General features: G+C 48.0%; 2 protein-coding genes and 1 long non-coding RNA gene across 3 annotated transcripts in view; 2 read left to right on the top strand and 1 right to left on the bottom strand.

Moving 5' to 3' along the window:
• Nucleotides 1-3120: 3120 nt before the first annotated feature.
• On the bottom strand, nucleotides 3121-12868 carry LOC307078733 (transmembrane protein 150A-like). Its single transcript, XM_079740680.1, has 7 exons — nucleotides 12736-12868; nucleotides 11441-11488; nucleotides 10712-10798; nucleotides 9920-9987; nucleotides 7919-8046; nucleotides 6943-7120; nucleotides 3121-6482 (listed from the first exon to the last, which is right to left on the bottom strand). The coding sequence occupies exons 1-7, from the start codon at nucleotides 12798-12800 to the stop codon at nucleotides 6151-6153; spliced, it is 906 nt and encodes a 301-aa protein (XP_079596806.1). The 5' UTR covers nucleotides 12801-12868; the 3' UTR covers nucleotides 3121-6150.
• LOC307078738 lies at nucleotides 10702-12811 on the top strand. The gene is made up of 3 exons (XR_013812007.1): nucleotides 10702-10825; nucleotides 11444-11802; nucleotides 12665-12811. It is a non-coding gene; the product is annotated as an uncharacterized lncRNA (long non-coding RNA).
• A 2268-nt stretch (nucleotides 12869-15136) lies between the features above and the next one.
• Nucleotides 15137-25144, top strand: part of LOC307078723 (prominin-2-like) — a 16388-nt gene continuing 6380 nt past the window's right edge. Inside the window, exons 1-13 of the mRNA XM_079740669.1 lie at nucleotides 15137-15269; nucleotides 15712-15959; nucleotides 16875-16927; nucleotides 17696-17889; nucleotides 19250-19370; nucleotides 20025-20088; nucleotides 20188-20277; nucleotides 21529-21692; nucleotides 22005-22073; nucleotides 22726-22789; nucleotides 23207-23357; nucleotides 23899-24057; nucleotides 25085-25144. The exon at nucleotides 25085-25144 is cut by the window's right edge and continues 64 nt beyond it. Coding sequence (XP_079596795.1) covers nucleotides 15737-15959; nucleotides 16875-16927; nucleotides 17696-17889; nucleotides 19250-19370; nucleotides 20025-20088; nucleotides 20188-20277; nucleotides 21529-21692; nucleotides 22005-22073; nucleotides 22726-22789; nucleotides 23207-23357; nucleotides 23899-24057; nucleotides 25085-25144 — 1412 coding nt within the window. The 5' untranslated portion in view covers nucleotides 15137-15269; nucleotides 15712-15736. The remainder of the gene's footprint in view (nucleotides 15270-15711; nucleotides 15960-16874; nucleotides 16928-17695; nucleotides 17890-19249; nucleotides 19371-20024; nucleotides 20089-20187; nucleotides 20278-21528; nucleotides 21693-22004; nucleotides 22074-22725; nucleotides 22790-23206; nucleotides 23358-23898; nucleotides 24058-25084) is intronic.

Here is a 25144-nt window from a genome sequence, read left to right as displayed (position 1 = left end):
ACCAGTTGAACAGCCCTGATGTATTGGCTGAATCCTCACCTTTCCTTAGAAGGTTGGTGATTTCCATCTTTAAACACTTCAGGTAGATCCATAGAGCGGTCACTCTTCATGGAGACACAGCTGGGTCCAGGGGAGTCTACTCTCTGCTGCTGCTCTGGGCTTCAACACACACAGCTGTTACTCAGAATAATGATGGAGTCATGAGATATCACTGCTGAGTTCTGAGATGGACAACAGTCACAGACAGTGAGAGATCCTCGTCTTACCTCTTAACTTTGCTCTGGCGGCCATGTTCCCCAGACAGAGTGGTTTTAGTGGTTGGACCCCCCTCCTCTCTCTCCTCATCCATAGTAGACTGGAGACCTGGACACAAACACAACTACATATTGTTTCTGTGGATTCCGATGAGTACCGAACGTGAAATTGCGGAAGTTTGTGTTTAACTTAATGCTGGGTGTGTTGATAAGGTTTATTGGACTACGTTACCCATGAGGCTTAGTGCCAGTTAGAGGCGGGAGATAGCCTACGCAAGAGAGAGCTATGAGCATCTACTGAATATACTGTATAATAACTGGTCCCCTTGAGAGAGAGAGAGAGAGAGAGAGAGAGAGAGAGAGTTACTCAATGCGTGTGTGTACGTCTGTGCATGTGCGTGCGTGTCAGTGGAGTGTTGCGTGAGTACTGAGTAGGGGTGCTGTAGCCCCAATTCACTTAGTTACTCAGTTTCTGAAGATAGATCCACCTTACCTGACTCCGTATTGAGTATTTCTTTCTCAATATTTATTTTTCGTATCGTCGTTTATCTGTTGTTCAGGTCAAATCCACCCAAAAAAATCAAGAGCTTTGCCAGTTTCAGGTCAGGCTATAATCCCATCTTCGCAAAGTGAGTAAAAAAGTGAGATTATGTTGAGACAGCAGTTAGCGTAGCCTACTGCATCAACTAAGTACACATGTAATGCACGAGGTAGTTTCACTCATATATATATTAGTGTCCGTAAACCACATCCCAGAATTGTTTCAGTGTCATTATGTCATGGACATGCATAGTTTTGTTAAACCTGCGTGTTGAACCTTTCTTTTTAGGCACGGAAAGTAATTCCTTTGTATGATTATAAATATGTTTTTTCAACTTTTGGGCCATGTGTTAATAATATTATTTATTATGGCTATGTGTGCTGGCCAGATGGTTCTCTGACAGCCCCCAGAGCTTCTCACGGAGATCACCGCCAGCTGCTCCCAGAGCTCCGAGCAAAGAAGTTCATTATCGTGTTCAGTTTGACGAACATAACCAGGTCCTGATACCATGAAGACCAGGTCCAGTCACATGACCTCTCAGATAGACCCAGACCTGTTTCATTCCAGGCGTCTGATAGGTCGAGGTCTCCTGACCGCAAAAAAAGAAGATGGACAACTTTATTAAATCTTTATTAAAGAATAAAATAAAGATAAAAACAATGTACACTATGTACACCTTTTACAGGATACTTGCTCAGTGTAAATATAATTACACAGGATACTGGCTGAGTATGAGTATAAGTACACAGGATACTGGCTGAGTATGAGTATAAGTTCAGAGGATACTGGCTTAGTTTAAGTATAAGTACACAGGACACACATTGATAAAGTAAAAGTGTATTTGACAATTAGCCACAGTCTGAATTAATATTAAGATGTAGATTGTAGAGCTACTGTGTGTACACTCCTTAAATATTCCCTACATTTCAAGAGGCCTTATATCATATTTAGATTACTGTGCCACCCCAAAATAATCACTGGTCTCACCCTGGCCAACCAACTTAGAATGGTCTAGCTCCGCCATGGTTACCACTAGAGTATCTCAGCATGGCACTGTGATTGAGCTGTGCACGTTTGAGCAGCCTTTTGCTTACAAAATAAGGTATTCCATCATCAATGACTGTAATAGGTGAAACGAGGTCCACGTTTATAAAATCTCTCTTTGCTTATATATATATAGAGAGAGAGAGAGAGAGAGAGAGAGAGAGAGAGAGAGAGAGAGAGAGAGAGAAGAGAGAGAGAGAGCCCCCACTCGTGCCTCCATGTTTGAAAAAGTGCCCTCTAGAGTGGTGAACACGAGAAAAAAGTGCCATACATGATGCATCATAGCTTTTTGCACGCTTGTTGTTGCAAACATGGGGTAAACATTTATTTTTTTTAACGTTTCTCGTGAGCACGAGAAAGCATCTGGTGCGCTCGAGAAAGTATCTCGTGAGAACGGGAAAGTATCTCGTGAGAACGGGAAAGTATCTCGGAAAATATCTCGTGAGCACGTCAGCGAGTGAGTGGACGAGCGTGGAGGGCGAGTGTCAGTTTAGTGAAGTAATGAACGTGTCCAGTTGTGTGTAAGAATAAAGTACCCTGCCTGTCAAGAATCGGTGGCCGCTTCATTCCGACCTATAGCAGACCCACTACCGGTCAAAGTGAAGAGTGTTGCCCACGAGAGAGCATCGGCCCTGGAGGGAACGTCTCCCCTGTGCTCCTCGGTCTGCGAGCCGACAGCAGGAAAGGTATAACACTAACCATCTCGTAGTTGGAGGCAAGAGAGTATACGTGCTCCAATAAATAAAGCACATTAATTTGAATGATTTAAGCTTGTGTGTGCCCGTACCCGCGATAAATCACACACACGCTATCATTCAAATCAACGTGCTTTATGTTTATCTCGCACTATAGGAGCATGTATACTCTCTTGCGCTCCGCCTCCACGAGATGGTTAGTTACAAACACGCACACAAACATTACCCCTCACAAACATGCACACACACACACACACACACACACACTGATATGCGTTAGATACTTTCTCGTGCTCACAAGATACTTTCTCGTGCGCACCAGATACTTTCTCGTGCTCACGAGAAACGTTTAATATATTTTTTTTTTTTACCCCATGTCCCTTTACGGGTTCCGTACTATGTTGTGCAGAATGTGCCCTTTTTTTTTTTCGCCCCTGCCCTTCAAACAGTCTGAGTCCGCCACTGTATATATATCGCTATGTCCTATGAACAAAAATCAAATCAGACACAGTTGCAAATAATCATTTTTAATTTCATATTTGAATATAAATCTCTGACATATTTACAGAATTTATAAAAAAAGCAAACAAAATATCCTGTTGACTATTTTTGTGAAGGGGTGGTCACTGATTGTACCATAAGAGTAAGTTATACATATTTTTTGTGTGTGTGTGTCAAACAGGAACGGGGGGAGATTCAGTCATTGTAGACGCTTGTTTCTGCGACGCCGTTCCGAGACATCTGCAGTTCAGGCAGTCTTCATTGTTCCTTAATAGCATGCTATAATTATTCAAGTGTGCGCAGCCCGCACAGAATGAAATAAGATCAATCATCGTCCGAGGCCCCTAAAGTGGGGCGGTCGCTGTCCGGTGGAACGTGTTGCAGCGAGAGGCCCCCCAGGACTTCCTCTTAGAGTTGGTGTTGCACGAGCCGCATGTCCAAGTCCGACCGGTCAAAGGTCACATCATTGGAACACGTACAATAGAAGAGTCACGCAGTGACCCGTCTGCGAACCGGGCCGGGGGTTAAGGCGTAAAAGAAAACGAGCGTTGAATAGCATACGGGCCTAGCACACGCTAAGCTCTCCTTTAAAACGGGAAGCCCCCCACTACTGTCATGAACACTGGCCCCCGGCCGCGTACATTGACCCCTCAAAACATGGTTTATACAACTCCTGCAGTGTGGTTGGGTAACATATCTCTTTATATAATGGTATATTGGTCTGTAGGAATAGCCAACTTGAGTTACGAGTTCTATGCTTTGGCTTCCAGAGTATTAAAGACCGGATCTTGGGACAGTGGAGATCTGACCAACGAGAATCCTCCTCCCTCGTCTTAAAACCCAAGTCAGCGCATGTCACAGAGGTAGGTGATGGCACAACTTGAACATGTATTGCTGAATTAAACATGATTCGACCGCAGGTCCGTCAGTATGACCTCCTAGACCGATGGCTGGGTTACCGCACCGAGTTTCGCCTGGGAGTACACACCTGTGGAAATGTCATGGACGATATGAGACTTCTCCACACAGAACTGCTACACAACCCGTTTGGCCCTTCTCCTCTAGGGGGCGCTGGTCTGGTAGTTTAGGGTGTCGCTAGCCGCGGTGTACAGGTGTGGATAACTCTGAAATAACTATGGTTTCCTAGAAGTTGGCATCCACACATTCATTTTTAATCTTTTGTTTTTCTTATCAAAGTACATAAAGGTTTCATACAGTCGTGGCACTTTTGCCACCAGCTCCAGTATACCCAGTTACCGACCGGTGTGGTGCGGTGTCAACTGGTTTCAGACCATTGGGTTTATGGCACAAGGTCGACCAAGTGTCCCCTTAACCGGTGAGCACCAGTAGATCAGATGATGGGGCGACATGCTGCCTCACGGTCACATGACCCCGCAGGTAGACCCAGACCTGTTTCAAACCAGGCGTCTGATAGGTCGAGGTCTCCTGACCGCATCGGCGTGGGGGGGGGGGGGGGGGGAGAGAGCCGTTTTACAATCCTTCACCTCACGTGGAAACAACTCAGCCCCGTCAAAATGACGGCCCCCCGTTTGTGATGCGACTGGGACCCCCACCCAGCTCAGGATTCAGGTGGGTCCTGTCAGGAATACACTGGTGGAAATGAGAACAAGCTGGTGAGGAGTATGAGGTCTGGTAGTGTTGGGGACGTAGGGGCCCAGAGGAGGGGAACACAATCAGCTAGACTAGAGGGGGCGTTTGGTTTAGGTCCCAGGTACTCCCTGTTTCGGACGGTGCCGCTACGCAAAAAGAAACATCACAGAATACGGGAAAACCTTTCAGAATAAAAAAAAATGTCCACCGGTCAGATCGTAACCTGTAACAACATTACATACTTTTCAATATAATTCAACCTTATTGGAAATGTTTGATGGACAGTGCCGGCGGCCATTGTTTGAAACAAACAGAGCTGGTGTTCTGACCAGCTGGGTTCCTTCTCAGGACGGACTGGCGCCACCTCATGGATGCAAATGGAGTAGCGATCACTTTGGTGGTAAATGATGCTGCCTTTTGTTTCAAGCACAACTTGACAAGCTGAGCTAGCATGGGGCTAGGGTTAGCAGCAGCTCAGTGGATCACTAATGGTGCATTCATAACGACAGGGAAAATCGGAGATCACATTTACTAAGATTGAGTTTGTATTAGACTACAATTCAGGTCAACTTGAACGTCCCCAGCCTCGTCAGAACACCAGCCACGTCTGACTCTCTGTCGGCCAGAGATTGAGATGCAACGACCAATCAGTCAAAAACGAAACTTTCAGAACCCAATCAACAAAACTGATTAATGACCCAAAAATACAAATTCAATTGCTAAAAATACAAAATACCAAGGCATATTGTGTGTGCATATATATGTATATGTATATATATAAACCACAATTAATGCAAATTAACATTCAGATCACCTTCCCGTCCGGGGCTGATCACAAGCACACGATTAAATGATCAAAGCACAAGGAGTTTCCTGACCACCTTGACAAACAATAAAGGTGACCATTTTTCAATAAAGGCAATGTGCTTTAAGCCTGCCGACGTTACAGTAACCGTTTATCTATCTTAACTATTCACTGGTAACATTCAATATTTTCGAACTTAGGATACTTTTGAGAGTAAACGCAATCGCTTGATGTACTTTGTAAGATTCTCATTCATTCAGAACGTAAGTGTGTGTGTGTGTATGTGTTTGTGTGTGCTTAAGCTGATCGCGATGAACGCACAAAATAAAAAAATATCCATCGGTTCGAGACGCCATTTTGCGTCCCGCCGGTTGTCGTGGAAACCACCGCGCTGCACTCTCCCCGGAGCTTCTCCGCACATTAGCCTTCGTCTGTTGGCTCCTCATTGGTCGACCCGGGGGTCATGTGACCACATTGACGACCAATCAGATAAAAACGATACACGTTAACTAAAAAAAATAAACCTCAAAGCGATCGCCAATCCCTCCAGTGGATCCAGGGGCGGGCCTTCGCTGTGCTAAACGAACCAACGCCATTGGTGGAGAGCTTCCTTGGCTCCCTGAACCCTATCGGCTGGCGTGAGGTGGCCTCGGTGGTGGGGGTGGTGGTGGTGAGACGGGGGGGGGGGGGGGGGGGGGGCTACAGCATGGCGATGCTCTCGGGGGTGCAGTTGAGATGGGTGGAGGTGCTGCTGCCGCCGGGGGACTTGAGGCCCTTGGAGCCGCTGCCCAGGGCGGTGGGCCGGGCCCCGGGGCCCAGCACGATGCCGGAGCCGTGGTGGAGGTGGTGGTGGTGCAGGTGGTGCTGCTGGTAGACGTGCTGCAGGCCGGCCAGCACCGTGTCGTGGCTGACGGAGCCGAACTCGTAGGTGAAGGTGCCGTAGAAGACCAGGATGTCCACGGTGAACACCCACTCACAGATGGCCGCCGCGTGCTGCAGCACGAAGCTCTCATGGACGAAGAACGCGCCGCCTGGGAAGGGTCAGGGGTCAAGGAGGCACAACAGATGGGACCAGACCAGACTGTGCTAGTAGAGCAGAACAGGCCAGACCACGCTGATCTCAGCCATCTGCTGGAGATGACCAATGAGTCACTTCCTATCTGACGGTTTGGTCTTTGGTAAGTCATTATGACAAGACCGACATGTTGGACGACAATAGAGTTCACCCCCCCCCCCCCCCCCCGAATAGGCAGCTCACTGGGCCGACGCTGGTCGTTCAGTGTGGAAACACCATTAGGATAAACCGAGTCAAGTCCAGATATCTTCATAATATATATAATACCCTTCCCTTACTGTTAACAAACATTAGTACCACGATGAGGCGAGACGTTTCACTAAAGACGTTCCCGACCTCATCGTTCCTCCTCCGACAGGAGCGTCGGTGGGCGTTCCCACTCCGGCCCTCGGGGGGGGGAGCCACTGAAAGGATACTGAGGACGAGGGACACCATGGCGGCGATGGCCAGCGCCACGCGGCAGTGGGCCATCCAGTAGTCGAGCGCGGTGACGGCCACGCGGTACGTCAGCACGCACTGCAGGCACACGAACAGCAGCCCCGCCGGGAACGCCACGCCCGCCCCCACGTAGTGCAGGGACTTGGCATGGTCCACCTGGGGCAGACGGCGTGGTCAGACAAGGGGGGGGGAGGGGGGTGGTGGTGTTCAAAATGTCTGCGTGTGTGTGTGTGTGTCTGTCTATAATGTGTGTGTGTGTGTCCCTCTACAGTCTGTCTAGTGTGTGTGTCTCTATTGTGTGTGTGTGTCTGTAATGTGTGTGTGTGTGTGTGTCCCTCTACAGTCTGTCTAGTGTGTGTGTCTCTATTGTGTGTGTGTGTGTCTGTCTATTGTGTCTGTGTGTGCATTATGAACGCAAGCGTGTGCGTGGTAGAACTGCGTCTATGGGAGTAGCAATGGCAGGGAGAGGATAGCGAGACGCTAGGTTTAATCTGCTTAGCTTTGTCGCTAAACAGGTGGCCTATGCTGCATTCAAAGTAAGGGAGCTTGTGTATTGCCTACAGTAGGAACGTAAATGTTGATTAAATACTTAGGAGTCTCTGGAGAGGACTGGTGTTTGCATGACAAAAACACAAGACACATTTACAATGACCAAGACAATGAAATCCTAGTTGTAACAAGATTTGATTTTACTTAATACATCCGGAATACAAAATGATTGCAATTAGTTTGGATGTTGAACAAGAAACAAATCAATCACATTCAAACTAATAGCATTAATATTGTATTCCTGGATTATAGGTTTTCCACAGTAAAGTTTCGATTTGTTGCATCGGTTCATAATAATAATGTATTCCACCCTTCAAAGTTTCTGCCTTGTTTACTACCTCAACCTGTCGGCCCATTGGCCAGATGTATGCCCCGTCCTCATCCTGCCCCTCCCTCGGCCTTTACCTGGAAGTTCCCCACCATGACCAGCCCCACGGCGTTGGTGCAGCCCGACACCAGGGCGCTGGTGTTCAGCAGGCAGTGGTGGCTGTGCTCGATCACCTGGGCGTAGCGTAGCAGGCACACCATGATCACTAGGGGGCGCCAGAGGGGGAGACGGGAGTCAGGAAGACAGACAAACTAAACAGCTCTTAAAGGGGTACTTCGGAATTTTTGACATAGGACCTGATTCCCAAGTTAGCCTCGGTGTTCTTTATCATTGGAGACACAACAACACATTTCATTCAGTCCTTCTAGTTGCAGAGTTTGATCGTGCTAGGCTAACGCCAGACGGTCGATGTAAACGTCTGTGTTGATAGAATAATGTTAGAAATAAAACCAACCTTGCATTGCATTGCATTTTGAGGGACTTGCTGTGTCTCAGCAGCAGTGTTATATTCCTGGTAGTAGGCTACGGCAGCGGCGGACTGATACCTAGGTTCAATTCCGCTGCTGCTGAGAAAGTAGTCCCTCAAAATGCGATGATTCATGCGATGCAAGGTTAGTTTTATTTCTAACATTATTCTATCAACACAGACATTTACATCTATAGTCTGGCGTTATAGTTGATTTGCCTCGGGTGTACTGTGGAGTGGGTAAGACTGTTTTATTAGCAGGCTAGTATTGCCTGTTGCCGTGCGCTAGCCTAGCACGAGCGAACTCTGCAACTAGAAGGACTGAAAGGACTGAAGGAATGAAATGTGTTGAAAACTGTCTCCAATGATAAAGAACACCAAGGCTAACTGGGGAATCAGGCCCTATGTCCAAAATTCTGAACTACCCCTTTAAAGGTGACATATTATTCATAGAGTGTGATTAGCCGTTACAAGCCGTTTTTCAAAATCCGCCTCTTCTGACATCACAGGTGGGCGTGTCCACCTAGATGTGTGCTGGATAGATCAGTCTGCCAGCCTACCCAGTGGACTGTAGCAAACGTTGCTCATCTATCTGTCACACATCTAGGAGGACACGCCCACCTGTGATGTCAGAAGAGGCAGATTTTCAAAACCGGCTTGTAACGGCTAATCACACTCACGCCCAGTGGTGTAATATGTCACCTTTAATTCAAGGAAATATCCAGTGCTGAAATGATTGATGGGTTTCTGATTCAGAGGACACATCAATTGTAATTGTGATGATCGATTATTGATCTGAATCAAATTAAAACCGCGGTCCGGTGCACGGTGAGCCGAGCAGGAGAGCGAACCCCGGCGCTTTGGTTTGCGGTGACGGACAGCGTACGGATCGTGTTTCATAAAGAGAGCGCTGTTGTTCCATCAGTTCACCGACTGAGGGGGAGGAGAGACGAGTGAGGGGGGAGGAGCCGGGGAGGAGCCAGGGGAGGTTTGAATTAAGGCAAAAGGCCTGATTACGGTCCCACGTTCCCCCAACGCAATCGCCTCGACGGAGGGTTAGAATTTTTGGGAGGCGCACGCCAGGCCCTTGCGGAGGACGCGAGGACGTAAGGGGTCCGTAACCTCATTGCATTGCGTGAACCTTGGACCATAATCAGCCCTTGAGTGACGGGGACTGAGCTGATCATCATCATCATCATCAAGATAGGGGGAGGAGGATGAAGAGTGAGGGGAAGGAGGATGAAGAGTGAGGGGGAGGAGGATGAAGAGTGAGGGGGAGGAGGAGGAAGAGGGGGGAGATGGATAAAGAGTCGGCGGGGGAGGATGCAGGGCGGAGGGGGGGGGAGGTCGTGGGCGGGACTACATCCATTGATCGGAGAGTGCAGGGTATTTATAGAGGTCCGTGCGCGTCTTCGCTGGCCGGTCCGTGTAACCAGAGCCGGGCGAAACGCTGTCTGACGCACACGTTCTGTCGGAATGCTTTCACAGTTCACAGCCTCATTTGCGGGATCAAAACGTTAGAACATACAGTCCCACACAGAGCCCTGTCCTCATCTCCAGAGTTTGAGTGGAGAGAGAGAGGTTTGGGGCTTATGAATTGACGTGGGCTTACCCATGAACGCTCCGACGTTCCCGATCAGACTGAACAGGCAGCTCTCCGGGGGGAAGGACCCGCACTTACTGCAGAGAGGAGAGAAAAGGACCACAAACATGTTACTACACAGGAAGAGGAGGGACAAACATTACTACACAGGAAGAGGAGGGACAAACATTACTTCACAGGAAGAGGAGGGACAAACACATTACTACACAGGAAGAGGAGGGACAAACACGTGTTACACAGGAAGAGGAGGGACAAACACGCGTTACACAGGAAAAGGAGGGACAAACATTACTACACAGGAAGAGGAGGGACAAACATGTGTTACACAGGAAGAGGAGGGACAAACACGCATTACTTCACAGAAAGAGGAGGGACAAACTACACAGGAAGAGGAGGGACAAACAAGCGTTACTACACAGGAAGAGAAGGGACAAACATGCGTTACACAAGAAGAGGAAGCACAAACATGCAAAACAGGCAGAGGAGGGACAAACATGCAAAACAGGCAGAGGAGGAAGGAGAAGAGAGAAAACAGAAATGCTTAACGAAGACAACGGTTAACCACATTCTTGAAACATGATATTGAGTGGCTCTGGGGATAATGGTGCATATCGATCCAATCCTGATTAAACTAGCGCTAGCTGGAGTGGTTAAGTGAACGCCTCAACTCTGGTCTAAATACCATTTGCGGTTCAGAATGCGATGAAGTGCGGAACCCATATAAGTGAGAAGGGTGAGGACGAAGAGAAGGAGGGGGAGGCCCGAGAGAGAGGGAGGAGGAGGAGGAGAGGCTGTGCTGACCTGATAAGCGGGATGTCCTGGATGGTGCAGCAGGTCTTGGGGAAGCCAGGTCGAGGCATCTCCTCTGTGCAGGTCACGTTGTAGAACCTGTACGGGCACCACACAACACACCAGGTAATTGCACTCCATCACTTTAAACCCAACATATGAGGGCTTTTTTGCTATACAGTGTGTGGGGTTGGGGCTGGATGATCATGTTAACCTGTCTCAATAGCATTCATTTCAGTCTATTACCTAAGGATGCACCCATTATCGGCTGTACATCGGAATTGTCTGATATTCGCCGTCAACGACTGCCATCAGCCTATCGGCCAGTAGGATTACATCGACCGATGGCAGTGGCCGATGTTTGTCGGTTTCAAATGAGCGCACCACTTTTGAAACTATTTTGAAAGCAATTTTAGCTAAATTAAACTTTTCTACAAAACATCTTCACCGAATATTGTGTGCTCTGCCAAATTGTTATTTTAACGTCAATATCGGCCAAGAACGTCACAATCGGGTCAAACCCTGTATCTTTACGTCTTACCCTACATGAGTCAACTCTGCTATTTAGTCACAAGCCATCCCCCTTCCCCTAGAGCCCTCCTCTTTTAGGGTTCGGTTCCCGGGCTAGCTGTCTGGTACTGATGAAGCGTGGTTGTCATGGATACGGACATGGCCCAGCTGCAGTACAGACACAATAACTTCTTCATGTCACAGCGGGTGTTTTATTTTATCTCTTCTCACCAGTTCTCTACAGGACAGACGTGATGGTTCATCACTGCCATGGCGTAACTGGAGGGGAGATGAAGCACAGTGTTAGCTGGACCACACACGCAAGCTAACCCGCACACAAACCCCCCGATACACGGGCTAAACAACACATAAGCGCAACACATGGTCACACTACACACAGGCTAAACTACACACAGGCTAAACTACACGCAAGCTAACCAAAACGCGAGCTAAACTACACATCAGCTATAGAACCTGCAAGCTAACACAAGCTAGCGGTGAGGCCGGGAGGTAGACTGTCCGGAGCCTGACCTGAGGATGCCCTCCCCTGACCCCGACCTGACCCACCTTAACCACACGTACCTGGACTCTGTGTACGTCCATTTGCTCTTTACTCTGATCTACGTCATAAGCATTTAGCGCGTTTATTAGGGGTGTAAAGACATGCGTATTCGTACCCCTGGCGTTCATCCAAAGCGACTTACGGTGAATTTCATTACAGGGTACTACAGAGCCAGTAGGGGTCAGGGCCCCTTTAGAAAGGTCAGGCTGTGTGGACATCAGGGGGCCGAGAGGACTCACCCCCCCCCCCCCCCCCCCCCCCCCCCCCCCCCCCCCCGGCTGGGAGGGAGGCCCCTGGCCACCACAGCACCCTGCTCCCATCAAACCCCCCACACCTCTCTCACGCACTTATAGACCTCTGAAGAATAAGCCCCGCCTCCGCCTCCGAAAACTCGGGTTTCGGATTGTCGGTGCCGTTAAAGTAGCAAACGATTATAAACGCTACTTTAACGGCACCGACGATCCAAAACCAAGTGGAACCTAGATGGGAAAAGTGTGTAGTTCAAAACGTGAGCAGCTTTTACTTCTTCGCCACCCACAGAGTTTGATATGTACGATCATTCATAACCCCCATGTTATTGCGCACAGACATTTGACCAATGGAACCAGGAGCCTCGGAGGCGGGACTTATTCTTCAGAGGTCTACTGCATAATATACGTCCTGGCGCTTAATGTACACACTTATGCTATGTTGTACGTCCTGGCACTTAATGTGCACACTCATCGTATGTCGTATGTCCTGGCACTTAAAAACAGTGCTTAACATCGTGTAGCATCTTATCCTAGCTATATTTGTTGCGCACGGCGAATGGGTTAACCTAGTGATTGTTAGCGCTCGACACTAACGATCCTTGCTGCACCGACAGCAATACATTGTCGTTTCTCTTTCTTCAGATGAATGTACTTATTCTGGATGGAAGCGTCTGCTAAACGCCCTGACTGGAGACCCAACAGGCTTCACTCACACGATCCATATCCCCGTGATGGAGAAGGCGGAGAGGCTGACGGGCAGGACGATCCAGGCAGTCATCGGGCCGGCGGGCAGCGGGCCGTGTCCGGCGCATGGGCCTCAGAGGGGTCAGAGGGCGGAGAGCGAGCCGGGGGGGGGGGGGGGAACACACACACAAGGACCGGGGGGGGGGGACGGGCATGAGAGGGAAATGGCGCGCACACACACATACACGCGCGCACGGCGACTGACCACTGGTGCTCCACGGAGCCCTGCAACCACCACCAGCAATCTGGATGGGGGGTTAGAGAGAGAGAGAGAGAGGGAGAGGGAGAGAGAGAGAGAGAGGGAGAGGGAGAGGGAGAGAGAGGGAGAGAGAGGGAGAGGGAGAGGGAGAGAGAGGGAGAGAGAGAGGGAGAGAGAGGGGGAGAGGGAGAGAGAGGGAGAGAGAGAGGGAATGTAGTGATGAATACATCAAGCATTTGACCACATAAAAGGCCGCGCCAACGTGGGCAGCAGCCATCTACTGGGGAGGGAGTTGACACGGCCAAGGTCAGAGAGAGAGAGAGAACACGAGAGCGAGAGAGAGAGAGAACGAGAGAGAGAGACTTGCCAGTGTACACTTACCGCGGCTGCATTGCAATCAAAGGGATTAGAACAGAACACTGAATCAATTCTTCTCAAAAGGAAATTTCAAATGGCAGACAGCAGTCCTTGTTCTCTGCAAAGGTCACGCACACAAATAAAGCCATACGATACCGGAGTGTCACGCGGACAGAGGCGGTCTAAATAGTTAATACAGCCATTGATGCAATCAAACGTCAGTCATGGCTCTGGCTTCACCTCTATGAATAGACCTGGGGACTTGATGGGGCGCTGTATTTGCACAGTTGCCCCTAATCAAGGCTTCAACTATGCACCAATCACAGCGAATGCGTGGACAGCTTCTCTTGATGTCAGTGCCAACGGTCTACCTGATGTTTAACTTCCCCTGCTATTTTACCCTTGCTCTAATGTTTAGGAACGTTTAAAGAGTCTACAAAACAAAACGTAGCACAGTTTAAAATGGGGATGATCTGAAGCAGAGATTATATGTTGCAGAGCAAGCCGCCCATATCTTATAAACCCGACTACAAACCTTTGGTCCAGTAGTGGATGCTAACAGATTTTCAATCACGTTCGCGTCTTGTGACAAGTTATTGACTGGAGGGAGATAGAATTAAATTCTATTGCACAGTTTTCTGTCAAAGGATTTTAGCTTTAATATGGATTTATTTGACATAGGTCCGTCTGTATTCCTCTGTATATTTTGTTCTCGTGTCTATTCTATTTTCTCTCATTCTTTTTTAGTAATACATGTACTGCACTTCACGCCGTGACACCCAAACGTCCCGTCTCCGGTGAACGCATCCCTCCTCATCTTCTCGGTATCTCTCAGACCCTGACAGATGGCAGGACATGAAAACAAAAACAAATGGGGTTGATTGTAACGCAGCGTTCTGCAGAGTGGCTCCCCTGACACGGACCCCCTACTGTTACAACCATCAAGAACATCTTACAGTCTGGACCATGGGTCACATCGTCAAGCACAGCGCAGACGATGAAAACAAAAGAGTGGAAAGCAAAAAAGGACCCGACAGCTGTGTGCAGCCGGCTAACGTGAGATGCTACCGTTAGCATGCAGCTAACCCATTCACCACAGAGTCGTCGATATCTTTCAATGACCTGCCCTGTCTCAAGTGATCAGCACATCGGTGTGATCGTTACCGCTCGGGTGAATGACAGGCAGTCTCTAGATGGGTCTTTGTATTACTAAAAGACGAACCTACCCCGATCTCCCTCTTGTCCACCACCGACTCCAACAACCTTGGCTTCCCTGAGAGACTGCTCTGCCCGCTCGGCTCAGGCCCCCGCGTCGGTGAGCCGCGATGCCGCCGGCGGCCATGTTTGTAGTCTTTAGTGCCATTTCCTGAACTACAAACAAAGACGTCAACATTCGAGCGAGGCGATCGTCCGCTCGAAAATCTAATTTTATTTAAAAATATATATATCTTTACCGTAAACAAAAAAATCTGATGCAATTTTGTACCGAATATATTTTGTTTCATTTTTTTACACATTCTACTTTTAAACAGGGTCTGGCCGACCGGATTTATGTGGTTCAATACATCCCAACAAAATAAAGTAAAATAAATAAAATCAACCCCTTTTCATACGTTGCTTGTGGTTATGAGGAACTAGCAATGTTCCAACATAAATAAGCCATTTTAGATGTTAAGTCTTAGCTTCAACCTTCACATTGAGGGGGGCCATAGAGGGGCCACAGTGTTGCTAAGGTCCGGCCGTCCCTGTCACCCCCCCCAGACACAAGTTTGAGTTCAAAATAGCTTGTGTCATTACTTCTCTTATCTTTCACGATAGCCTTTTGTCTTCAGAGATGGAACGAGATAGAGGCTGACTGGACCAACTGGTTCCCAGCATACCTTAAGCTGGTGTCTCACTCAGAAGGCTCAGCCTCATTCTCCCGCCACCTCTACTCAAGTCAACAAGGTAAGGCTCACGATATGTTATGTTGTTGTGTTACAAGTTATTATATGAGGACGTTTAATATGTCCTCATAAATTAATGAATGCAGGGTAATCTACTCACAGGCTTTATATAAAGTAAAGTGAATAATAGTTAATAACCAAATGTAACAATATGTGTAATGGTATTTGTATGAGTAACACAAATAAATACATGCATTTGTGGGATAGAGGACTCATACCTGAGCGATATGCATGGTTTGTTTTGTAATATAGGCCTATGTTTAATTCACCTTGGCTCTGAGTAGTTCTACCCACATTTTCTGATTTACTACAATGGTCAAGTTTAAAGATTCATCCTTCTAATTCCTCCCATCAAATCTATTATTAGCTAAACGTAATAAAGACATCATAACTGCCCTATGTATACATCTAGATCTATATCTTAATCTATATCTCTCTCTAAGTGTCAGGTGTGCAGTGCGTCATGCTATGGATTCTATGCGAGCTGTTCTCGTCCCCTGGCTCCTGGTCACCGTGCTGGTGATGGGGGCCCGGACGCAGCCCTACAGCAGGGATGGAGAGGACCAGGCCTTCCCCTCGTACGGAGCCCCCTTGGTCCCCCGGGTGGAGCGGTCTGCGGACGGCCTGCGCCCGCTCTACCTCTTTGCCCGCTCGTTCCTCCGCGCCGTGCAGCCCAACGCCTTCCCTGGGGGTAAGGATTCCTACTGGAACACAGCCAGGATTCCTACAGGTAGTCAGGATTCCTACAGGAACACAGGCAGGATTCCTACAGGAAAACAGGCAGTATTCCTACAGAAACACAGGCAGGATTCCCAAAGGAACACAGTCAGGATTCCCACAGGAACACAGGCAGGATTCCCACAGGAACACAGCCAGGATTCCTACAGGAACACAGTCAGGATTCCTACAGGAACACAGGCAGGATTCCTACAGGAACACAGTCAGGATTCCCAAAGGAACACAGTCAGGATTCCTACAGGGAAACAGGCAGGATTCTTACACGAACACAGTCAGGATTCCGACAGGAAAACAGGCAGGATTCCTACAGGAAAACAGGCAGGATTCCTACAGAAACACAGCCAGGATTCCGACAGGAACACAGTCAGGATTCCTACAGGAACACAGTCAGGATTCCAACAGGAACACAATCAGGATTCCGACAGGAACACAGTCAGGATTCCGACAGGAACACAGTCAGGATTCCTACAGGAACACAGCCAGGATTCCGACAGGAACACAATCAGGATTCCGACAGGAACACAGTCAGGATTCCGACAGGAACACAGTCAGGATTCCGACAGGAACACAGTCAGGATTCCGACAGGAACACAGTCAGGATTCCGACAGGAACACAGTCAGGATTCCGACAGCAACACAGCCTGCCCTGTTTGGTGGAGGATCTGAAAGTAAACAGTATGGAAACGGTTTATATGCCTTTATTCTTAAAACAATTTAATTTAACAGTTTTTTAAGATGTTTAAATATCTATTTCTTCTGTAGGTGATTTTATGAAGAAGAAGCTTTTTGTTTTGTTGGCTAATCCAACATGCTGTATATTTTGTTTATATTTTATACATAAATTTGGTTCTGAACTTCTGTATTCCAGACCTTATAGCCAGAGTGATGAAAAACGGGACGGAAGACGAAGATGTCCCTGAGGTGTGAGCTTCTGTTGTTTATAGCACAAATGCACTTATTTATTTGTGTTCCTCATACAAATACCATTAGGCGTATTGTTACATTTAGTTGTTGAATATGATTCACTTTAGTGTATATAAAGCCTGCGAGTAGATTAGTGTATATTCATTACCCCTTCATCAATGTACGTCTATACATACTGTACATATATCTATATGTATGTATATCTATACATATGTAAATCTATATTGGTAACAATGAGAATGAACCTCGCTCCACTTGGCCATGTTGTTCCTTGAATACCTTTCATTCTTACCTCCGCGGGCGTAAGCTGTGTGTTAAACCCCTTCTCAGCCACGAGGCTTTTGGCTTCTGTTTCTGGACTTTGATTTGAGTCGCACAGTTGAGTTGTTCGTTGGTTCTGAGGCCATGGGGATATAGTCACAGAATCACTGTGACCGTATCTTGACAAGATGGGTGTGTGTGCTGTGTGTGTGTGTGTGTGTGTGTGTGTGTGTGTGTGTGTGTGTGTTCTCTATACGTGTGCGTGTGCGTGTGCGTGTGTGTGTGTGTGTGTGTATGTGTGTGTTCTCTATGTGTGTGTGTGTGTGTATAAGTGTGTGTTCTCTATACGTGCGTGTGTGTGTGTGTGTGTGTGTGTGTGTGTGTGTGTGTATGTGTTCTCTATACGTATGTGTGTGTGTGTGTGTGTGTGTGTGTGTGTCTGTGTGTGTATGTGTGTGTTCTCTATACGTGCGTGTGTGTGTGAGTGTGTGTGCGTGTCCCCAGCTGGTGCGCTACGAGGCGGGCTACCTGGTGTGTCTCATCCTGGCCGTGCTGTACCTGCTCTTCCTGCCCATCACCGGAGGCGCTCTGCTGTGGAGACACCACCGCCAGCGGGACAGGGCCCCCGCCCCGCCCCGCTGGAACCCCGGGCACCTGGGGGTGGCGGGGGCCCTCATCCTCACCACCCTGCTGCTGATGTAGGGGTCCCCTTCCTCTTTGGTGCTCAGGCTCCTCTCTGAGTGTTCACTGTGTGTGTGTGTGTGTGTGTGTGTGTGTGTGTGTGTGTGCGTGTGTGCGTGTGTGTGAGTGTGTGTATGTGTTCTCTGTGTCTGTATGTGTGTGTGTGTTTGTGTGTGTGTACGTGTTCTCTACGTGTGTGTGTGTGTGTGTGTGTGTGTGTGTGTGTGAGTGTGTGTGTATGTGTTCTCTGTGTCTGTGTGTATGTGCGTGTGTGTTTGAGTGTGTGTGATCTCTACGTGTGTGTGTGTGTGAGTGTGTGTGTATGTGTTCTCTGTGTCTGTGTGTATGTGTGTGTGTGTTTGTGTGTGTGTACGTGTTCTCTACGTGTGTGTTTGTGTGTGTGTGTGTGTGAGTGTGTGTGTATGTGTTCTCTGTGTGTATGTGCGTGTGTGTTTGTGTGTGTGTACGTGTTCTCTACGTGTGTGTGTGTGTGTGTGTGCGTGCGTGCGTGCGTGAGTGCGTGCGTACGTGTGTGTGTGTGTGTGTGTGTGTGTGTGTGCGTGTGTGTGTATGTGTTCTCTGTGTCTGTGTGTATGTGTGTGTGTGTTTGTGTGTGTGTATGTGTTCTCTACGTGTGTGTGTGTGTGTGTGAGTGTGTGTGTATGTGTTCTCTGTGTGTATGTGCGTGTGTGTTTGTGTGTGTGTACGTGTTCTCTACGTGTGTGTGTGTGTGTGTGTGTGTGTGTGTGTATGTGTGTGTGAGAGACCCTGACCAGGGACCCAAAGCCACACACAGAACAGCCGCTCCTATGAAGACAAAACGTTCAGGGAATGTATTAATGCTGCAGGCTGTTTTGAAAAATTGCAAAACCAGGGCCGCCACGTTTACCCTATTTTAAATATGTTAAATGCAAGTTATTTGTCATTTTACTTGGCACCAGACTCATGAATCTTTCTCTTACTGTCTTTCTGTCTCTGTCTCTGTCTTTCTCTCTCTCTCTCTCTCTCTCTCTCTCTCTCTCTCTCTCTATCTTTCTCTCTCTCCCTCCCTCTCTCTCTCTCTCTCTCTCTCTCTCTCTCTCTCTCTCTCTCTCTGTCTCTGTCTCTGTTTCTGTCTCTCTCTCGCCCTCTCTCTCTCTCTCGCCCTCTCCCTCTCTCTCTCTCTCTCTCCCTCTCTCCCTCTCTCTCTATGTCTCTCTCTCTCTTTCTCTCTCTCTCTCTCTCCCTCCCTCTCTCTCTCTGTCTCTCTGTCTCTCTCTCTCTCTCCCTCCCTCTCTCTCTCCGTCTCTCTGTCTCTCTCTCTCTCCCCCTCTCTCTCTCTCTTACCCTCCTGTTTGTGTGAGTGACAGTCAGTGCTGTGTTCCCTGTCTGTTGTAGCATAGGCGTGATCCTGGCCTTCGCCTCCAACAGCAGGACCAGGGCTGGCATGCGGCCCGGTCTGCTGCACCTGGAGGTCAACCTGGGCGCCCTGGAGAGGAACCTGGCCGCCATCCCCCAGGTCACTTATTCAACACACCTTTGTAGCTTTACAGCCAGACTCCCTCTTAGATATCTGTATATTTGATACACATTTTCACTTTGAGGAGTGAAGGGCTGATGACGGTTCCATGTTCACGCAGCGCAACGACCACACAGACGCTTCGACGCAGTCCTGAACCTTTTTGGTTCTGCATCGGGTTTTAGTGAGTGGACCAATCACAGCCCTTGCTGCTGCGTCGCCTTTGTGGAGGACGCAAGGAGGGTCCACAAGGACGTAAGGGGTCCGTAACCCCCTTGCGTTGCGTGAACGTGGGACCACGATCAACGATTTAGCGTCAGAACATGTCCGAACAGACCTGGTCTTATTTTTAACTAGTATGACGTAACTTAACTTAAAGTGTGTATAACTTGAATGCATAACCTCGTCCGTGAACATGATGTCTGCCTGAGTCTCATCAGAGAGATTGTGATTGTCAATGTTGGGTAAGACTACATCTCCCATAATCCCATGCCACGTCAGGACTCCATCAAACGTCTACTTTGTTATTGATTTGATTGAGCGATCCCTAGTGCAGAAATTATATATCATACCTTTAAGTCTGTCGTTATGTATTTGTCTTTATAATATGAATAATATTCATGACTTTCATTATGTTTTTTCATGTTGTTACAGGAAATTGAGTCTGTGTCGGAACAGTACAGCATTCCAAAGGCAGCCATTTCGCGGAGCATAGAAGGTAACCACGGCTCTGTGTGTGTGCCGGACATCGTCCACGTGTCGTCTGTGTCACATCTTAAAGAACAGGATTTTGTTTTGGTTCATCGCCGCCTTTCAGAGATGGACGACACTGTGGGAGAAACGATCATCGCAAGATTACAAAGTCCGTTCCAGGAGGCCCTGGCAGCTTTCTCCACCGCTGTCGGAGGTGAGCAGGAGGTCGAGGGTCTGGGTGGAGGTGTCTGGGTCTGGGTGGAGGTGTCTGGGTCTGGGTGGAGGTGTCTGGGTGGAGGTGTCTGGGTCTGGGTGGAGGTGTCTGGGTGGAGGTGTCTGGGTCTGGGTGGAGGTGGAGGGTCTGGGTGGAGGTGTCTGAGTCTGGGTGGAGGTGTCTAGGTCTGGGTGGAGGTGTCTTGGTCTGGGTGGAGGTGTCTTGGTCTGGGTGGAGGTGTCTGGGTCTGGGTGGAGGTGTCTGGGTGGAGGTGGAGGTGTCTGGGTCTTGGTGGAGGTGTCTGGGTGGAGGTGGAGGTGTCTTGGTCTGGGTGGAGGTGTCTGGGTGGAGGTGGAGGTGTCTGGGTCTGGGTGGAGGTGTCTGGGTGGAGGTGGAGGTGTCTTGGTCTGGGTGGAGGTGTCTCGTCAGGGTCGAGATGTCATGGTCTGGGCGGAGGTGTTATGTTCTGGGTGGAGCTGGAGGGTCTGGGTGGAGGTGTCTGGGTCTGGGTGGAGGTGTCTGGGTCTGGGTGGAGGTGTCTGGGTCTGGGTGGAGGTGTCTGGGTCTGGGTGGAGGGTGAGGGTCTGGGTGGAGGTGTCTCGTCAGGGTCGAGGTGTCATGTTCTGGGTGGAGCTGGAGGGTCTGGGTTGAGGTGTCTGGGTCTGGGCGGAGGTGTCTGGGTCTGGGTGGAGGTGTCTCGGTGGTGTTGGGCCATCACGGTTCTAGCGAGTGATAGCATTCATCGGTTTTGGGGAGTGATGGCTTTCATCGGTTTTGGGGAGTGATGGCATTCTGCTGAGTGATCAGTGATCCTTTGAAAAAATGCTAGTGTGTTTGTGTGCTGTGCCATGGTGATGGTGGAATGCTTGTTTTAACCCTGGGGTGTGTCTGGGAAGGTTGCGTCGCTGCATACCTCACACTGGGCCAGGGGTTGGAACGAGGAACCACCAGCGCTGAGGGCTCAATACTGATTCGTCAGCCCCATTGTCTCACACGCTATTTTAACAACTTTGCACTTAAAAATAATACTTAGCATTGTGTAGCATCTTATCCTAGCTATCTTTGTTGTATACGGGGAATGGGTTAACCTAGTGATGGTTAGTGCTTGGCACTTGGTCCTACGAACATCCTTACTGTACTGACAGTGATATATTGTTGTTTCTCTTCTGACAAATGTACTTATTGTAAGTCACTTTGGATAAAAGCGTCTGCTAAATGCCCTCAATGTGAATGTATTTTACCCCCACATAGATGCTTCTTGGACGTCTGAGACCCTTCGGTCCATGGAGGAGATCCGGGGGTCTCTCCAGGAGAGACAGAACCAGCTTCGGACGGGTCTAAGCGGGCTCAGGGCCAGTCTGAAGGCCCTGGAGGAGGACTGCCCCGGCTGTGAAACAGATGCAGATTACGGAGAGGTATGAAGAAACATCAGGAACACACAAGCCCCAATCAGTGGCCGACATTTCCGAAGAAGACATGAGTGCTGGGAGTGGTTGGATTAGATTAGATTAGATACATCTTTATTAATCCCCTGTAGGTGACTTTTTTTGTTGCAAATGCCCAGCAGCAGTGGAAAAACACAGGATAAAAACACAATACAGTAAAAATACAAAGTAATAATGCAAACAAAAATAGACGCTTTGAAAATGCTGTAAATTGTAAATGGGTGGGTTTGTAGTTATCAGCAGAATACCATGTGTATCTGTGTTTTGTTTGTGTTCCCGTAGATAAGAAGTGAGAAGAACCGGCTGGATTCCATTCCGCCTGATGACCAGTTCAGGTCCCATGTGGCGGAAGTAAGCGAGAGACACGTGTATTAAGACACTGCCATTGTCTCTGGATGTGTGATTCCCTGTGTAGAGTTCATCAATGCTCTTCCTTGTGTTAGTAAAAAAAGAAATTTCCTCAGCCAATGCCGCCGGTGAGCTGAGGGTAGAATTGATCCTCTGATCAGAATAAGGTCCCAGCTGATGGACTCTCTTACGTTTTACACTTTGGTTTTTTTCGACCTGGACCCTATTTATTTAATTTCTGATCATTTTCTGTTTTAGGGACAAATGCGGACAAAATTATCGGTAAATAGGGTTCGACATCTACCAAAAATACTACCCAGCCTGGCAACCTGAAAAAAAGATGGAATTATTTAACATTGATAGTCAATACAGAGCGAGATAGAGAGAGAGAGAGAGAGAGAGAGAGAGAGAGAGAGAGAGAGAGAGAGAGAGAGAGAGAGAGAGAGAGAGAGAGAGAGAGAGAGAGAGGGAGAGAGAGAGAACTTAATGTGCTTTTTTAAGAGAAAGTTTTTTGTGATGAGGATTACAAATAAACTGTGTTTGTAGCTGCTAGTCCGGAGTTCCTGGTTGATAAACCATGCCTGCAGACAGAGTAGAGCCTGAGGAAAAAGGAACAAAACACTCACAACATAAACTATCATCACCTTTCTTTCAGAGCAATCTCACGTTCCACAACATCAGCCGGCTCAGCTCGGAGCAGCTTGCACCCACCATAGAGGGTGGGTTTAAAACACGTCGGACATGTTATTACCAAGTCATGGTATCACTATTATCCTTATCGATATCATTGTTATCATGACTGACTATGCCTTATGATGTCTGTATATCTATCTGTCTAACTCTAACTCTTCTTGTCTGTCTGCGACGTGACCGACTGCCTGTCTGTCTGTCTTTATTTCTGTCTGGATTTTTATGGGGTTATTTGTAACACAGTTGTACTTAGGTACCCATATGTCATAACTGTCTGTCCATCTGTTTATCCTGATACCTCTCTGTCTGTCTGCTCTACTTCACTATCAGTCTGTCTGATTGTACCTTTCCATCTGTCTGTCTTGATTGCCTGATTCTCTGTCTGTCTGTCTGTCTGTCTGTCTGTCTGTCTGTCTGTCTGTGTTTGTCTGTGATTGGTCCTCCAGACCTGCTGTTGGAGCTGAACCACACCCAGGTGTTGCTAAAGAACGGCAGCCAGGGTTTCCCCTCCCTGCTGTCCCTTCGTCGGACCGTGACCGACCTCAGGGTCTCTGTCAGGAGGGCTGGGGGTCAGCTCGACCACTACGACCACGCCAGGTGGGTTCTCCTGGTCCCGCTTCTACTGGTCCTGGTCCTGGTTGTACTGGTCCTGGTTCTAGTGGTCCTGGGTTCTACTGGTCCTGGTTATAGTGGTCCTGGTTCTAGTGGTCCTGGTTCTAGTGGTCCTGGGTTCTACTGGTCCTGGTTATAGTGGTCCTAGTCCTGGGTTCTAGGGGTCCTGGTTCTTATGGTCCTGGTTCTGGTTCTACTGGTCCTGGTCCTGGGTTCTAGGGGTCCTGGTTCTTGTGTTCCTGGTTCTGGTTCTACTGGTCCTGGGTTCTAGGGGTCCTGGTTCTTGTGGTCCTGGTTCTGGTTCTACTGGTCCTGGTCCTGGGTTCTAAGGGTCCTGGTTCTTGGGGTCCTCGTTCTGGTTCTACTGGTCCTGGTGGCCCTGGTTCTAGTGGTCCTGGTCCTGGTCCTACTGGTCCTTGTTCGAGAGCTCCTGGTTTCTTATTTATATAATGGTGATATTTCTGTTTTCATTCCCTCAGAGTAAAACGCTCTTTACCCCCACTGTGTCCTCTGGCGCCCTCTGCAGGTGGGCGGTGGGCGTTACACTGTGCTTCGTGCTGCTGGTGACGGCGGTGCTGCTGCTGGCCGCCGTGTCCGTGGGGCTGCCGCTGCTCTTCAACCCGGCCGTGTACTCCCGCTGTCCTCACGCGCGGCTGGAACGCACGGCCCTCTGGATGTTCGAGATGTAGGTACCTCCTCCGTCGCCATGGTGACCCATGATGACCCTCCTTTAGGTTCAATATTTTATTAATCCCTTTATTCATTTTTAATGTCACAATTCCTGCGCTGAAATAAAAAAAAGAATCATGGATGATAGAGAAAATATAAACCCTAAAATACAGTATGGCAATACAAAATATAAATATGAACTAGAGAAAAATATGTACTCAAAAATGTGCATGCAAGATACATTATATAGCTATAAAGTGGCAGAACTGCTGGGATGTTGCACATAAAATTCTGTTTTATCAGTCAATCTACAGATATATACTATTAATCTGTTGTATCAGTCGATATGTAAGGGACAATGCCCGACGAGGCGTCCATTATCAGGAATTAATGGCGACGCGGAGTCCGAAGGGCATTATCTCGCTTATACCACGGTCACTTGCCAAAGAAAGTAAATTAAGACCATTCATTTATATTTTTATGCGTTTTACAATCCAAATATATGTTGTTATAGTCGATCTACAGACATATTCTATTGATCTGTTGTATCAGTCGATTTAAAGATATAAACTATTGTCCTGTTGTTATAGTTGAACTACAGATATATATTATTGATCTGTTGTTTCTGTTGATCTACAGATATATACTATTGATCTGTTGTAGTTAATCTACAGATATCAATTATTGATCTGTTGTTTCTGTTGAGCTACAGATATATATAATGGATCTGTTGTAGTTCATCTACAGAAATATGTTATTGATCTGTTGTATCAGTTGATCTACAGATGTATTCTATTGATCTGTTGTATCAGTCTATCTACAGATGTATTCTATTGATCTGTTGTATCAGTCGATCTACAGATGTATTCTATTAATCTGTTGTATCAGTTGATCTACAGATGTATTCTATTGATCTGTTGTATCAGTCGATCTACAGATGTATTCTATTGATCCGTTGTATCAGTTGATCTACAGATGTATTCTATTGATCTGTTGTATCAGTCGATCTACAGATGTATTCTATTAATCTGTTATTTCCACAGTTGTATTCTGTTGATGTGTGCGTTCTCTTGGCTGTACATCATCATGGTGTTCATCACCCT

The sequence above is a fragment of the Pollachius pollachius genome, assembly GCF_949987615.1.
Source record: "Pollachius pollachius genome assembly, chromosome: 1".
NCBI classification, from domain to species: domain Eukaryota; kingdom Metazoa; phylum Chordata; class Actinopteri; order Gadiformes; family Gadidae; genus Pollachius; species Pollachius pollachius.
Note: the sequence above shows the minus strand (reverse complement) of the source record. Positions and strands in the feature narration are given on the sequence as shown.